The 17,659-nt window shown below is 34.8% G+C and overlaps 1 protein-coding gene across 1 annotated transcript; it reads left to right on the plus strand.

The window, feature by feature from the left end:
* Positions 1-1,823: 1,823 nt before the first annotated feature.
* LOC102802703 (tRNA:m(4)X modification enzyme TRM13 homolog) lies at positions 1,824-11,695 on the plus strand. Its single transcript, XM_085503752.1, has 9 exons — positions 1,824-1,962; positions 5,532-5,578; positions 6,549-6,615; positions 6,763-6,819; positions 7,660-7,729; positions 9,217-9,402; positions 9,682-9,770; positions 10,028-10,175; positions 10,530-11,695. The coding sequence occupies exons 1-9, from the start codon at positions 1,837-1,839 to the stop codon at positions 11,429-11,431; spliced, it is 1,692 nt and encodes a 563-aa protein (XP_085359878.1). The 5' UTR covers positions 1,824-1,836; the 3' UTR covers positions 11,432-11,695.
* Positions 11,696-17,659: the final 5,964 nt, after the last annotated feature.

Raw genomic sequence — 17,659 nt, forward strand, 5'->3', positions numbered from 1 at the left:
ATCGATAGCAAATTTGGTCAGACGCACAATAATGCAGTGTTGACATAAGTTAAAAAAAAAAAAAGTTATTGTCAACTTGCGAGAGAGTGATGGATGCAAAGTATAGAAACCCACATATAATGACAGTGTGATTGGTAGGTTCATATTTAGAGTAGTAATCAATACCCAGTATTCCTATCACGTCTGAATGTAACTTCTATATCGCTGTCGATCTGAAATAAAGAGATAGTCTCTCGCTAGAGTCCGAGAATATCGACCAGGTTGCCGTGAAGCAACTCTACCTGACTGAGAGCGAAAAGTGTTACAAGATGTATCCGGTGCGTGTATTTAATGGATAAAAGAACGAACGATTCCGATCCTCTCTAAAATAATAATGTTCATGAGGCTTGAATGGAGAACAAAGCAATCCTATATCAGTGGCAGATCCAGAGGGGGGCAGGGGGCCATGGCCCCCCAAACGCATGATGAAAATGCATCTGGATTACGCATAGCATCGTCCGAATCGCACGGTCCCGTGTCTTGGACCCCCACTTCCAATACATTTTACTGGATCTGCCCTTGTCCTATGTGGTGACACAAAAACACATTCATCACGCTATCGTTAAATTAATCTACCCATGTGATAGTGTGTATAGTTGTTGGCACATTAGAAAACAGCCATGATAACATTAGAGAAAATATGAAAAATCATTTAGCAAGACTAATCAGTTTTAAAATTAAAATTATCATATCAACTATGACCACGCCCATAGCAACCAGTTAAAAGCATGTTTTCCTAGTTCAATAACTTCCTTGTTTTCACACATAAAAACACGCGAAAACACCCTGCTTTCCCGCTAAATTTGGAACGCACCTAGGGTAGTAACAGCATATAGGGTGACCCCCTGGGTATATAATTTCAATAGTTTGATGCTTCGAGCAATTTCACTGGATATCATGGTCACGAACTAGGTAAAGAAACAACGAGTTCTTACTAAGGGGTAGGGGCATGCTCCCCGGAAAAAAAAAATGAAATCTATACTCTCTGTAACGCTATTTCCTGTATTTTGAGGGGCAAATTTTGCTGACATACATAGCATAACATAACACAAAGGGTTTCAGCTTCATTTTTTGCGACCGCCCGCCCGGATGTAAAGAGAGTGAGTGGCGTTGATTTTCAAAGAAAGTGCACCATTGATTACCATTTAGGAGAGCAGCAACCCACGTGAAATGTTGCTTTCGGCTGATGAAATATCGACATACTCCATCAACGAAAATAGTTACATAACCGTACTGTATTATTCCCGGATGTACGTCTAGTGCCATTAAAAAAAAAATTGAAAGAAATATTCATAACTTGCGGACATCACACTTATGTGTATTTTGAAATCGTGCAGTGTGTGTTTTTTTCCTTTATACAGGCATTATGGAAGAAAAATCACTGATACAACCAGAGCTCCAACATTATTTGGGAATTGAGTAGCCAAACAATTGGTAAGTTATACACAGCTTTCAGTTGTTCCTCTCTAGCCTAAATTCGTAAGCACGACTTTCGTCATGAGAAGAACATTTTTTTTAATGTATGTGACTCGTTGGCTGCGTTCGCCAGGTATTTCGTGATTGCCGGGAGCTGAAAGACGGGCATCTAATTAGTTTGCCCTTAGACAACCAATAATTATTGCTTGTCTGAGGTTTGCCAGCTTCACTAGTTCAGTCTAGTTCGAGTTTTGTTGTTTTTTGTTGGAAACAGAACAATTATAATGTTTACTCCATTGTCGCCCTCTGTGAATGCCCAACCACAAACAAACGCCAAAGTTGAAAGTTTCTGCTTGCGAGCTGCATTGTGGGTAAATCAAGATGGCAGCCACAGCTGGGATTCACTGTTCGTATTTTGTTGCTAGGAAGCGTCGTTATTGTAAGCTTTCGCCGGCAATTGGTAAGATATATTGCGGTGAACATGCACATCTCGACAAGGATGCACAGGTAGGCTGAGGTTTATTTACGTCTTGTCTGTTAAAAGCTACTCTTACAATCGTACGTTCGTGACAACAACTAATGCACACGTGTGTCGCGACAATGCACATCATGCCACATGTACGAAGCAATCATTATGTTAGCCTCACCTAGTATAGGGCTCATACCACTAATTGAATTTCCATAGACGACAATGTTAACATATGACGAGATTGCTGTATGAAAATGACGAAGAAAGTTGAAAATATGGCTCAAAAATGGGAAATCAACATGCCAGTAATCAACCATATGAAAAAAACTAACATGTTGGCCAGCTCAAACTCTTGCAAATCTCAGGTAAACAAGACGCACCTCCTGTATTTGGATTGCACCAAGAGAAATCACTGGAAAAACACCAAGATTAGAACATCCAAATACACACAAAATAAACCCACAGGTACACAGCCGCTAAGTAGTAAACAAAAGACCACATGTTGGTCTCACTTCTGACCCAGGTGATTACGCCCTCAAACAGAGAGCACCTGAGAAAAAAATATTTAAAAAATTTCATTGGTTCTTGCTAGGCTACGAGCAGCCATTGGTTAATTAGTGGCATGTGACCTATATCGCTGTGTTGACTGGGAGAACTAAATCACAATGCATGTCCATATGTTACCCCCGACACGCAGTACATTCACGCAGGGATAATGTAATGTATGTCACTTGAGGGCTGAAAATCTAAATAATCAGTACATATTTGTACCTCTGGTATTATTTATTATTATGATATGATACTGTATGAGTTTATTCAGTACAATGGCCTCAGGCATATGGTACAATAAATCAAAAGTAGAAAAATACATATTAAGGGAGTCCTTTAAATAATTGATCTACAAGTCACAATTGGTTGAGTAGATTTTCTCTATGTCTATTTATTATTATTTCCCCCGAGTTTTGTATTGCTCGAATACACTATAAAATGAAAATTTAATAATAACACATGCTTGTGAGGGTAATATCACGATTTGTTGCCTGCCCAAGGGGTGGTGGTCACGACCATAATATTGATGATGCCTGAGCCGAAGGCCGAAGACCACCAGGCCGAGGGCAGGCAACAAATCGTGATATTGCCCTAATGAACATGTGTTATTTATTTTATCACATCGAACAGAAACCCCATACAAACACATTGAACACTCAAATCACCCATGCGCAATATTAACTATATTTGATATAATATTTTATTTAATAGAACTATTGTTTATATACATGCTCATTCTGTTTATGAAATAAATAACTACATGACTTTTAACATTTTAAAATATCGCCAAACAAGAACATGCATAGTTTTTCACCATGTTCTTAATAACAACAATATTATGTGAACTTTATGATAAAAGTTTATTAACAAATGTTTAAGTACTAAAACAACACTTTACCGGGGGTGCACGTCGTCTCAATTCAAACTCACTGTTTTTGTCCCATAAAAATGTGATGCTGATGTCTCTGCCATTTCTTTTTTTTGTTCAATTGATGTATCCCGCATGTAGCTCCTTCATTACAATGACGACTGACACTCATGATATGACGATTATTAAACCCTGCTTTGCTAAGAATCGTGATTGATATGGCTCGAATACAGTGATTGGTGTACCGCTGGCTTTAAACTAGCACAATTGGATATCAGAGCCATCATTTCTGACAAGGTGTTTTTGCCAATAGGTTTGTTTTCAACCATACATCGTCATCAACAGAGTAGTTATCACGGGGTCGTTGGAAGAGAGCATCACATTGTCTGTTGGCTTTGGAAAGATACAGCTCAAAAGCAAGGACAGGACTTCCTTGTAAGTCACGCTGACCTTCTCTTCCTCTGCGACAAAACTATAGCATAACGCTAAACCATACTTTGTGCAGAAGGACGGGAGCACTTGTGCTATATCTACTGAAGTATGTTGTTAGTTTGCTTAGATTGCCGGGAAGAATAGCTGGCTTGTGAAAGACGTTTCCTTTGCCTTGACTTTTAAGCTGCTTACTTACGGTTGCGAACATCTTTCGGCTATCGGCAATTTCACCTCCGTTAACTAAATCAAAATTTCGGGGCATTGGAGGTTGGTTATAATACCTTTGTATCCCATATCTAAGTTACTGTAATGATTTTGTCGTGTTTACTTCTCCCTTCTTTGTTCGTACCTCGGCGTAAAACGTTCTCAGTGCAGTGTCGAGCGTCGTCGTAGGGCGCCTTTGCCGTATCCAAATTTGCTTCCCAGATATTGTTTAAATGTGGAAATGGCATTACTTGTTGCCATCCTGGTATTTTTACTGTCATTCTCTAACAGAATATTGTCCAATTCAGAGGGTGTCTCTTCAAAGCCATTGCGACAAAAAATAACAGCAATTGGCGAACAAAATCGAAATCAGCGAACGACAATTTGTTATGCGCAGTGGGGATGCGCAGTCGTTTCAGTGACGTCATCCATGTGATATACCATGTTATTAATATCCACTTGGCGGGCAATATACCATGTAATATTCATTTTTTTACAATGTCATGTGACTGAGTCCAGCAGCATGCGTAACAACAGTAAGGTGTGATAACACTTTATATTATTTTGATTTTATGCATCACAGGTCGATAAAATTTGAACAAAAATATTAACTAACCACTCTTTCAATGGACACGAACCTATATTTTGTATTTTTTTAGTAAAAAAACTTACATGTTCCAGAGGAACAGTAATGGATGCAAGAACATATAAAAGAAATAAAGAAAAAAATACAAGCACTCAAAATGAACAGGACAAGCACCCAGGAATGGATAGTGAAATCAAGGAATATTACCTCGCTAATATTATAACATTTGCACCAATCTAGCAAAACAATATCCAATTGCTTTTTTTATTAAACGTAAATAAACCTAAATAAAGTCTATTATCAAAACCATTTGTTTATTGATAACTTATTACCATGCCAACACTGATTCATCGACATGTGCAGTGTAAAGGGTTAATTAACACACAATGTGTGATTATAAATTATGAGATTATAAATTAAAGAAAAGTAAGGTCATGTCAATTTTAATAATTAAAATACAATGAATTTAAAAAACAAACAAATTTAGGTTAGGTACGTTTTCTTAGCTGAAACTTTTTTTTCAGGTTACTACTAGTATATTTGCTCTTTTAGAAATAAGTCGAATTGGGGTTTCACACTAGCAATCTTTGGGGGTGGGGTTGAAGAAATATTTTTTGTGTGTGTTTTTTTTTCAAATATTTTATTGACACACCACATGGCAAAAAAAAAGTAATTTTATTTATATCGTTTTTAAAAAAAGAAATGTTTTTTACATTAATCGGCCATTTTTGAAAATTTTATTTTCTCTCTTCATAATCATCAAATTGTTGTTTTTTCATCTACCCCTCGGGTTTTCAAATTGGTTACGCCAGTCAGGATTAGGAAATGAATTCACTATTCACATTGTGTTTTTATATTTACCTTATTTATCCTATTAGAAGTGCAGATCTAATGTTCCCTTAAATAAGATTTTTCTGTGAACAGCTAATTTGAAACTATAGTGAGCTATTTCTTTATTTTATTTTCAGGCTGAGAGTAACAGAAAAAGAATTCAATGCCCTCTTGATCCCAAACAGTAAGTCAGATTAATATATACATGACGTTTTTGAGACTACTTTATTGTATGCTTCAGAATACATACTTTTGTAATGGTGTTATATGTCATCCGTGTGCATTGATATGTAAAAAGTGGTGACATTGAAAATGGGAGAATAAACAAGAAGTTAAACATGAAAGTCAACACAGCGCAACATAATATGTCCATGTATTATTAGGTCATATAACTTTCATTTATATCTTTCTTTATATTTTTCTGAAAGTAGTCTTGTAAAAACATACTTGAAATGAAGTTGTGTATAGACAGCAGACTATTGTATTGGCTGATGTAGATTAAAGACATCTCTTCAACTAAACATTATATCACTGTTCCCATTTCTTGATTGTACCTTTGGTGGTCACTATACACAGGTTTGATTGTACCTTTGGTGGTCACTATACACAGGTTTGATTGTACCTTTAGTCACTATACACAGGTTTGATTGTACCTTTGGTGGTCACTATACACAGGTTTGATTGCACCTTTAGTCACTATACACAGGTTTGATTGTACCTTTGGTGGTCACTATACACATGTTTGATTGTACCTTTGGTGGTCACTATACACAGGTTTGATTGTACCTTTGGTGGTCACTATACACAGGTTTGATTGTACCTTTGGTGGTCACTATACACATGTTTGATTGTACCTTTGGTGGTCACTATACACAGGTTTGATTGTACCTTTGGTGGTCACTATACACAGGTTTGATTGTACCTTTGGTGGTCACTATACACAGGTTTGATTGTACCTTTGGTGGTCACTATACACAGGTTTGATTGTACCTTTGGTGGTCACTATACACAGGTTTGATTGTACCTTTGGTGGTCACTATACACAGGTTTGATTGTACCTTTGGTGGTCACTATACACAGGTTTTAATTTACCTTGGGTGGTTGGTATACATAGGTTTGATTTTTACATATTAATGTATTGCATTGATTTACAGCTCTATTTATGAGGATCAGTTAAAACACCACTTAACGAAATGTAACTCCAGAGAGAAGGATAAACCGGTAAGCTGAATGTTTACTTATGCCTTATTATAATAGTTATATAAGAATGCCATTTACATCATAATGTAGCTGTTTTATCTGCTAGGAAATTGTATTTTTAATCAAATATTAGTGACATTATTTTGATGTAGATGTTCTATTTTTTAGATCTATTATGAGAAAAATCTCAATTCCGGTTCAGAAGATTATGATTTTGATCTAAAGGTATGTATTTCTTAAATCGGTTCCCTGGCTTGCATATTTTAACATTTATACTGGTTTCTTGGCCCGCATGTTTTAACATCTATACTGGTTCCCTGGTCTGTAGGGTTTATCATTTATACTGGTTTCTTGGCCTGCATGTTTTATCATCTATACTGGTTCCCTGGTCTGTAGGTTTTGTCATTTATACTGGTTTCTTGGCCTGCATGTTTTAACATCTATACTGGTTCCCTGGTCTGTAGGGTTTATCATTTATACTGGTTTCTTGGCCTGCATGTTTTAACATCTATACTGGTTCCCTGGTCTGTAGGGTTTATCATTTATACTGGTTTCTTGGCCTGCATGTTTTATCATCTATACTGGTTCCCTGGTCTGTAGGTTTTGTCATTTATACTGGTTTCTTGGCCTGCATGTTTTAACATCTATACTGGTTCCCTGGTCTGTAGGTTTTGTCATTTATACTGGTTTCTTGGCCTGCATGTTTTAACATCTATACTGGTTCCCTGGTCTGTAGGGTTTGTCATTTATACTGGTTTCTTGGCCTGCATGTTTTATCATCTATACTTGTTCCTTGGCATGCATGTTTTAACATCTATACTGGTTCCTTGGCCCACACTTCTGGCATCATAGACTCACCTTTGGTTCATGGATAATACTAGCCCATGTTATCACTCATATCAACTAGCTCTATGAGAAAGTGATATTAGGTCATATGTAGCCGTAGTGTAGTCTAAGCTTTTACTACTTGCAAATTAACTTCCAGTAGAGTATGTCTCTGTGATAACATTGCACACAAGTTTACCACAACTCTGTTGATGTTTGTTTATTGGTTCTATTTTTTAGGTTACATTATCATCCATGAGTAACTCGGAGTTGAAATCTATCATGGCACGTATCAAGACAATCTACAATGGTTAGTTCATTTCAAGTCTGGTTTTGTATCAAGTTCAGAAAATTTTTAATAATGAAGTCATTTGTATTAACATTTTTAGGCACTCGTGATAGCATTTAATGTTGAATTATCAAATTGCGTGCAACGGATGAAATATGTTACTTGAATGCCCATTTTCCACTCACTACGAAATCCTGTACATTTGTATGCATTAATTAAATCAAATGTGAATACGGGACAAACAATCATCATTCAACAAATAGAAAGTATTGGGGGGGGATGTTCACACTTAATAATGTGCTATACACATTAAATTATTTTTGGAGGAGGGGGATGTTCATGCTTAATAATGTGCTATACACATTAAATTATTTTTGGAGGAGGGGGATGTCCATGCTTAATAATGTGCTATACACATTAAATTATTTTTGGAGGAGGGGGATGTTCATGCTTAATAATGTGCTATACACATTAAATTATTTTTGGAGGAGTGGGATGTCCATGCTTAATAATGTGCTATACACATTAAATGATGGTAAATTTTGTTGAAGTAGGAGTATATCAATGCAATATTCCCTTCCCAGAAATTAGCATTTCAACATTGAGCCATAAAAAGAATTTCACTTATCACCTTTTTTTCTATATTTTTACAATCAACTCAAAATACCAGAATTTACCTTGGAGTTCATCGTACAGCAAAAGGTATTGTCTGAGACACAGAGCATTGAGACAGTACCGTAGCATACGATGCACACCTAAAACTGAAACAGAGCAGTTTATAGTGGCGTTTGTACAGTGTTGGTTTTGTGATGATAACAATTATTTGCATAACTACGATGTGTCATTACTAGACACTTTTTATATATTTTTTATGAAAGCATAAGAGAGTGGTTACAGCTTTTTCTCATGATCGGATTGAGTATGAAGCGAGTGCTCTGAATTTGTGTCTGTGGATGACATGTGTGTGGTGCGTTCGATTATGCAAATTTCGAATATGTCACTGACAATGCCTGGTTGCAAACTAGTTCTGAAAACGAAAGTGATTTTTTAGCTGACCTTTTTCTTCCAGCCTCTTTTACAAATTTAGGTTCTCATACATCATATACTTGGGCATATATGCTTAGCAATTATTTGGTTTGTGTATTTGTTGATCGGATGGAAAGTTTAAGTGTCAACAGAGTACAATAACTTAAGTATGATAGCGACAATTATTGAAATGGTCAGCTCCATAATATGTATATGAAATATATAATATGAAAATATTTATAATAATAATGTTATTAATAATACTGCAAAGTACCGTCTCAGGCAGTATGGGATCGCAGTGACCCCATACTATGGGTTGGTCAATACAAACACTGCTTGCCTTTCATGTTTTCACATGGAAACCTCATTATCTCCACTTGATTTGATTATTATCATATTTACTATCGTAAGAAAATAAATGCATCTATTAGAAGAGTATTCTTTTTTATATTTATATAAATATCACTATATTTTTTCCACAGATAATACACCACATATTATAGACTGTATCTCCTATCATCCTATTATGCAAAGTGAACTGGATAATCCAGCCAATGGAATGAAGGCATTGAAACATTTAAAACAAACCTCATCCTTGCTTAACACTATGAAAGATTTACACTTGTTGCAGTCTCAGACAAATTATGTAGAGTTTGGTGCTGGGAAAGGTCAGTGATATAATCATGCTTGGATAGAAGTGACTGAACATGGCATAAATGTGATAGTTACATGCTTTTTCACTGCTTTATACAATTATAGCATGTACATTGGAAGCTGGCAGTACTTTCAAATTTCACTTGTCAACCACAGGAAATGCAAACCCAACAAACTATTCAAACCATCGTTCCGACAATCAACACAAGTAAAGTCACTCTGTTCTTTATTTTGTTGTTTAATTTATAAAAATGAAAACTAATTGATATATTATTTACTAATTTAAATACTAGGTCAGCTTTCACATTGGATTAAAACCACACTGAATGACAGTACTGATAATCTATTTTTATTGGTTGATAGAGGGACCAATAGATACAAGGTATGTGTGGTATTTCATTACCAACTAATAGATACAACTGACATTCACAAAGGCAAAAATATAGTGCGAGTACTTTTTTTAGAACCCTAACAGAATTTTTACAAAGATTTTCATTGAGTCACGAAATTCACAGAAATTTCTTTCATGACATGTGACAAGTAATTTATAGTATATTTAGGAGTATTTCATGAGAGACACAAAATCAAAATATACAAACTACTGGTAATTTAAATCACAACAGATATCTCTTTTATCAGTTTGACAGTAAATCATCAGAAGATGGAACCCACTTTGAGAGACTTCGTATTGATATTGAACACTTGGACCTTGACAAAGTGCCATCACTGAAAGATAATAGACGTTCTATTGTAGCTGTTAGTAAACATTTATGTGGTGCGGCTACTGGTGAGTTATTTGGGTTTCTCTAATGCGTTGGGGTGCCATTTTTAGGGCTACTTTAATTCATGAGACTGAATGCATACTTTTGTAATTGTCTTATTTGTCACCTGATCAACCAATTGTATTGATATGTAAAGAAGAAGTGCATTTTGTGTAGCTCAAAGTGGTAAAATAAATAAGTTCTAGTGGTGAATGCCAGTCAAGTAATACCATGTACTGATTTGAATACACCTATTATAGAATACAATATGATATTTTTTCACCTGCTGCATACTGTATATTAAATGTTTACTATCGCTGATAGCAACCTGTAATACTGGTAACAACGTGTAACTCTCAGTAATACATTTACTCTTGTAGACTTATCTCTAAGATGTCTCATGAAGATTGTTACAAGTAACACGTCAACTGAAAAACAAGAAGTCCGAACAACTCCATATGTCAACAGTCATGAGATAAATTTGTCCCCAAAAAATGAAAGTGCTCCAGCGGAGATTCAGGAACTTCCTACAGATGTGTTTACAGGAAAGAAACTTTCCCATACAAATCTACCAACGGGTAACCAAGGTTATAACGATCGGACAAGCAAGGTATCTTCAGATAACAAAGATGTATGTGCCAGCATGTCTCATGAGTACCATGACATTCAGACAAGTGCTTCAATGGAACCAATAAACAATGAAATTTTGAACACAGAAGGAAATCCAAGTCGATTAAATGGAATTGTTATTGCTCTCTGCTGCCATCACAAATGTCTCTGGCGTAATTATGTTGGGAAAGATTTTTTCAAGTGTCAAGGTCTCACTGCAAAAGATTTTAATGTAATATCTCTCTTAACGAGTTGGGCAACTTGTGCAATTAAAAAACAACAATTGAATAGTGTAGAAGACCCTGTTCTTCATTCAAACTCATCTGATTCAAAAGTTCTTGATACTTCACAAGCAGAAAATGTACCAGAAGATAATCCGCATGTCACTCAGTCGAAATGTGAACGTTGTAAATCTACAAATCTGTCTACACGCTCTTGTGAACGTAATAGCGAAGATGTTACTGGAACTTCCCAGAATGCTTTTGACAAGGATAAAGAAGGGGAGTATTGGGAAATCGATGAAAGAGAACAAATTGGAAAAATGTGCAAAAGATTAATTGATATTGGTAGAATAAAGTATTTACAAAGTCATGGTTTCAATGTGCAGCTTGGGCATTATGTTACACCTGGTGTCTCATTAGAAAATGTTGTTCTTATGGCTTCGCCAAAATGAGAGATGCAAGTGTTTTCATTCTTTGTTTGAATGCGTGTCTCCATTTCTCAACAGTATAAACTGTTATTAATATTCTTTGGTCAAATGGTTTCCCGATAATATAACCATAAATCATGTGTGCTGTGCATTTGCATATATATGAGAATTAATTATAAAGCTGAGAATTGTATAATCATTGTCCGAAAGTATATCAATAGTATATGTTCAATTTAAATCACGAACGTCAAAGTGTCTGTATTGAAAATAAATTAATAATTATAAAGACTTGTATCTGTAGTTGTTTGTGATTGAAACGCAATGTTAGGTTTGCTGACAGACACTGTCAATTAACATAATACTGTCAAATAACATTTCAATTAACTACACAATGAGAAAACAATATACTGGTACACGTTTATTGGATTCAAACTAGCACACACTTGTCGTGTATGTATGATGCCATCTTATAAACGCATTTTCAAAATATTTGCTCATTGTCGCATGTTGATGAGCCATTGGGTCTGCAACCAATCCCCATTTTCATATTGTTTTGGACGCTTATGTATTTGTTTTTATTGAATTATTGTTCAATTATGTTATTGTGTAACATTACAGCTAAAACGCGACGATAATAAAACGCGAAACTACCCACTTATTATACATATGTCGCAGCTTAGTTCACATGACCTATACACTTCAGGAAAATAGTTTTTTTTTACGACATTCAAGTTCGGAGGAATCTATGAGCTTTGTAAAAGATACTTCCTCATTGGTCCATTTCAAACAGTTGATTCCATTTTAAGTCATTTAACATGTATAACTGAATAAATTATATTTGTAACTTATTAGTCGATTGAATTTCCATAAAATGTATTGCTTTTCACCATAAAATGAAATGCACATCAATTACGATGCAGTAATGATTACTACTATGGCACTCGATAAGGTGATATGGATTACTCGGGAGTCGTGTACGCTACTTGTATAAATGGGTATGCCTGCAAGACGTAATTATAGACAATATAACTTCTTAAAAAGATTGATTACATCCTGCTCCACTAGTTCCGCTCGGAGATGGAATTAGAAAGACCATCATTCTACTTCAGACAATTTAGTTAGATGACCCACTTGTTTATTTGTCATCTCATAATTACACTGAAACTTGTATGTATACGTAAGCCAAGTGTGGCAATTTTGTCCCAAAATCTAGGTACTTTTAAGTTACTTTAAAATTCTGCTTATTACGAAATTTTATGAGCTTTTCGAAAAATGCCACTTCAAATAAATTAAGTTGGTGACTATGGAAGTATTGACAATAAATTTGCATTATTAAATTACACACTTTCAGTGTATTCAAGATTGATTTGTTCCAGAGACTTTTAAGAGCCTTGGAGAAAATTGAAAGGACGGCTTGTTGTCAACATCAGACGAATCATCGGGGTGTAAGCTATATTTATGGTCGTAATCGATAGAATGAATGCAGCGGTTAACATTTAAACACAATTAGCTTTTAAATGTGTGGGTTTCAAACGCACACAAAACAGGTTTCTATTTCTATAGCTTGAATCTTTCCAATTGTATTGGTTGCGCAGTTTTAGCCTTCAATCAAGACCATTCAATGAGGCCGGAAACTTCAATATTTTAGTTTTTAAATTCATGCATACAAAATTTAAAGAGATAACCATCAATAATTTGTTTGATTAAAACATTTGTGAGTTTACAATGCCGTGCGTGATTTGTTTCCCTCGTGCTAATACCTGCTATTGTCTGGCGTTATCAGATTTAGTTACTTTCTAATTATATTGATGTGAATATGACGATTATATTACTACTGAATCAATCTGTGTTGTAACTAGGGAACGGATTAGGCACATCCATGATTTACAAATATAAAATATATTGCCTATACAGATAAATCGATCACTGATTTCTGGCTGTTATATAATTATATTGAATGTTGAGGGAATTGTTACAACAGTTGAATTGTTATCCTAATCTTTCATATTAAAACCAGACGAAAAAATGTTTCAAAATATATATATAATGTATACTTCATTTAACTTAATGTTACGTAGAAATACAAATCACTGAGCTTGTTAATTTATGTATTCATTGCAGTAGGCTAAGCTTGGATATTTGCCTTATTATACATTTATTTAATGATAAATAAATAAATCGTAGGTTACTAGTGCACATTGTTTTATTTCGCTATGTTATTATTTTTTGAGCAATATTTTCTGATTGTAAACGTTTACCTGAGTTCAACGCTTTGAACATTTGGTTTTATCAAATACATATGCATATTGAAACATGTTGTTGTCATTTCGCAATCATACATCAGTGCGGTCAACACATGACTGTGGGCTTCAGGTTTCCTTTGTGTAAGCATCTCTCAGCTTTTCATTGTTTTTCAATTATATTTTATCTGCATTTATTGAGTGGAGTAGCTCTACATACCACACTTCATTATTCGAGTGCCATGCATAGCCATCCGGCGTTAGTGTGTATTTTCAATGTATGACGGCCAGCTGTGAGGGAATAGAATCGTGTTTAATTTGTTATTCTGACTGTATTTGCCAGGTTATATGCTTGAAAGTTGTTTATTTGCGCGTCTGCACTACAGTATGTTTTATCTCCACTTTCGCTCGATTATTGGTCTGTACTTTCACTCGATTATTGGTCTGTACTTTCCTTGAATTACAGATCTGTATTTTTATTGAATATTGATCTGTACGTTTGTGGGCTGTAATTTCAGCGTCGAATATATATAAATTCATTTATCGATTATGATACCCAGTTTATGAGTTTATAAGACATGCATAGTTTACATTTAATTGTATATTGTTTACTTGCTCCTTTTCCTTTATTTATAAGAACCGCACTTTAGTTGTTTTTTTTGCTTTGTGTAATGTCGTTTCGAAGATGTTGTATCGTATTATTGAAGTGCACCAATCAATAAATGGCGTTGTTATATATTACAAGGGCCTGTTTGTGATGATGACAACCCCGTAAAACCATCTGTTCCTACACATGTATTCTCAATATTCTTTTCGATATTTAAAAATAACTATATACAGTTTACATTGTTATACATGCACATTTTAGTAAATAAGCACGTTTGTTTTAGCGTCTCATTAGAATATGCCAATTGTACTGCGATTTCCGTGTAATTTATTACATATTTCTAAAATACCACTCGAATTGTAAGTGCCCAGAAGAAAACAAGTGAAATATATGAAATACATTTAATTTCAAAGCAGCTTAAACTTGTCATTGATATTCACACTTACATCACGACTTTATCGTGACTTTATCAATGATGTAGTTCAATATAGCTCAATATAGTGTTAATTATACCACTACTAACTTAACTATGTTAACATACTGCATTCTACGGGGTGTAAATATGTTTAGCGCAGGCGCATATCTAATGTGGTTTACACAAGATGTTACATGAGGTAAGAGGAGAAAGAAAACAATGATACGAAAATCTTGTCAAGGCAGATAATGGATGGCCACATTTTGTTTTATTGATAGACAATGCATTGTTTTCTTGGACGCGAAAGTCATCTTAGCTTGTTGTCCATTGTTTATTGTATTAATCTTGCAATTCCACTTCATCGACTATGACACGGATATGTATATCTGTATCATACATATATATATATATATATATATATATATATATATATATATATTTATTTCACCAAAGGATAACAAAAAGATGCACATTTGATATAAGAATAATTAAGACCGTGTATGTAGTAGAACTGAACTAGTCAAGCCCTTGAATTATCTCGCCCAGTCCATCATTGTCTATTATCCTTTTTTTGTGTTCTCTGACTTCTCCCTAATTTCACTCCACTAATTATGATTATTGTTCACTTTTCTTAGGGTAATCTTGTTTGATCTTGGGCTTGTTTTTTCACTTTATTGTTATATTTATTGATGTGTGCAATGACATTTCTACTTTGCATGGCTTCTGCCAGCGTTACATTTGTATAATACTATTTAGATACATAACCTAACCTGAATAGACTGCGAACCCATTTACCGAGGTTTTCACAAATTCAATATATACTTGTATTCTGTTTCCCCCAGAGATATCTCGCAAAAGAAACGTAAAAAAGAAACGTCCATTGTGTGTTATAAAAGGAAAGCCGCGTTTTCCATTTTTACGAACATTTCATTTAGTAATACTTTAACCTGGATGCACATACAGAATCAACTTGCTCGATGCAAAACTGAATCAGGTCAATCTGCCCCAATAATCATAGTCACGATGACCGAACGTTGTTCGACCCTTTCACGCGCTGGGTAGCTAAGCAACCAGAGAATTCAAAACCTCTCTACTGTGGTGTAATGAAAACACTACTTTGATAAGATACCAGACTTAACACACATGTCACGAGATTTACAGATGTGACGGGACTTATTTCTTGCAGCTCAAACCCTAACTTTTACCATGTTAATTATTTTCAATATAGGTTACCAATGTTACTACTTAAATTCATTTTTTTTAAACAATCGACATCTTTTTTGAAAGTTACATTAAACCAGTTTTTAGACTAACACTACGCAGAATACGATCAGAATTGTATTAGTTATTTTATCAGTTCATCTTCTTCACCTTAGAAGAATTCATCCCACAATGCATTATAATGACATTATAATGTGTAGTCCATTCATTACACCCAATAAACTAATACTAAGATTACTCTAACATGCTGAGCTCAAAAAATAACTTTGTGCCTATGAGTGATCACGTTAGTCTGTAGAGTTTAAAGTACCCGTCTTCCGCAAACCATAATTCAACTGTCAATGCATGTGGACGGTTGAGTGGATCGCAGAAGAGCAATTTTCTTTCCCGTTGTATTTGTTGCTTTTTTTGTTTATTTCTGTACATATCTAGATGCGTGCATACAAACAGCTATCTTTTTTAGCATAAACCAATGAATTTGCACGTGTCAGAGGCTAGCTTTCTGTATATATTTTTTTCGATTCAATAATGATTACTCGGGCAAAGTTACATCCGTGGAAAATGTGACAGTTATCGTAATAAGGTCATTAAGGGCATTTTCATGGTAATTAACTCACTCAATACTGCAGTGAGTGTATTGAGAAACCAATTAGTTGTATTGTACGTTGCATTGTTTCATGAATGTTGGTTGGTGTGATATAATGCGTGATTTGGTTGTTTCACAGATTTCCACTTATTGCGACGATATGAATTTGATCTTAAACACCTGCAGATATTGATTTGCAATATTCACAGTAAAATAAAAATGTATCGGAAAACTTGATTCACAGACCGCAGGTGCACGCACAGTAAAAAAAATATTTGTACAGTGTCGCATTCCTCGTTCAGCTTTTATACATATAATACTTTTATGCTCATAATAACCTTTCAATATATTTGTTTAATATTTCATCCCTTGCTTGGAATCAGAACCTATCACTCTGTTTAAATATATGAACGTCATTTTAGTCAAGGTACATCTTCACTCTAACAATTTAGGCAAACTAGTTTAATTGCCACTTATCCTGAATTGTTTGAAATAGCAATTGGAGTAACAGCGTGATTGTATGCTCAATTTACCAACAATCATCAGCAAATTGAATTACCATTACCTCATATGAAACATTCCAACTCATACATACACCATTTATAACAAAAATGTGTTATAACAATTTTGACCTTTTCATATCCTGGAAAGTGATTACATAAATTATAGCAACCTAACCATTCATTTCACACACAATCTCGTATTTGAAAAGGAGTTGACATAATGTGGCATATTAGCTTTTCAATATCCTCTCCGAGTCAAAATAATCCACCATGTAGAAAATATCAATATTTGGAATCCGTAATTGCTCCCGCGTTTTGAGGCTAGAACGTGACCTAAATGTTAAATAAGTATAGTAATCATTTCACGATTGTTTATTTCAAGTAACAAATTTAACAACTGTGTTCTGTTGCGGTGGGGCTACATACATGTCTTCAAATCTGGCAGACTGGAAAGCACGGAAATCAAGTTAAATAGAGTACGGAACAATATTTGTATAAATAAGATGTCATATTGCTATTTATTGTGATTGAAATTCAAATGTATGCAAGTCAAATTACACGCACTACGGTAGGAAATACCGACTAGTTTTACGTCTAATCTCTAGGTTGGTTTCAACTACTGTGGGTGTCTACAGGGAATAATTTGCGATGCGCCCACGACATTATATCCACTGACCCAC

Source organism: Saccoglossus kowalevskii, chromosome 9, assembly GCF_978046115.1.
Source record: "Saccoglossus kowalevskii chromosome 9, keSacKowa6.1, whole genome shotgun sequence".
Taxonomy (NCBI): Eukaryota; Metazoa; Hemichordata; class Enteropneusta; family Harrimaniidae; genus Saccoglossus; species Saccoglossus kowalevskii.

Excerpts from the sequence above, each read along its gene's own strand:
- LOC102802703 (XM_085503752.1), top strand. The coding sequence starts at position 1,837 with ATGGCAGCCACAGCTGGGATTCACTGTTCGTATTTTGTTGCTAGGAAG. Across the intron at positions 5,579-6,548 it reads TGCCCTCTTGATCCCAAACA|CTCTATTTATGAGGATCAGT; the intron begins GTAAGTCAGATT and ends ATTGATTTACAG. Across the intron at positions 6,616-6,762 it reads CCAGAGAGAAGGATAAACCG|ATCTATTATGAGAAAAATCT; the intron begins GTAAGCTGAATG and ends TCTATTTTTTAG.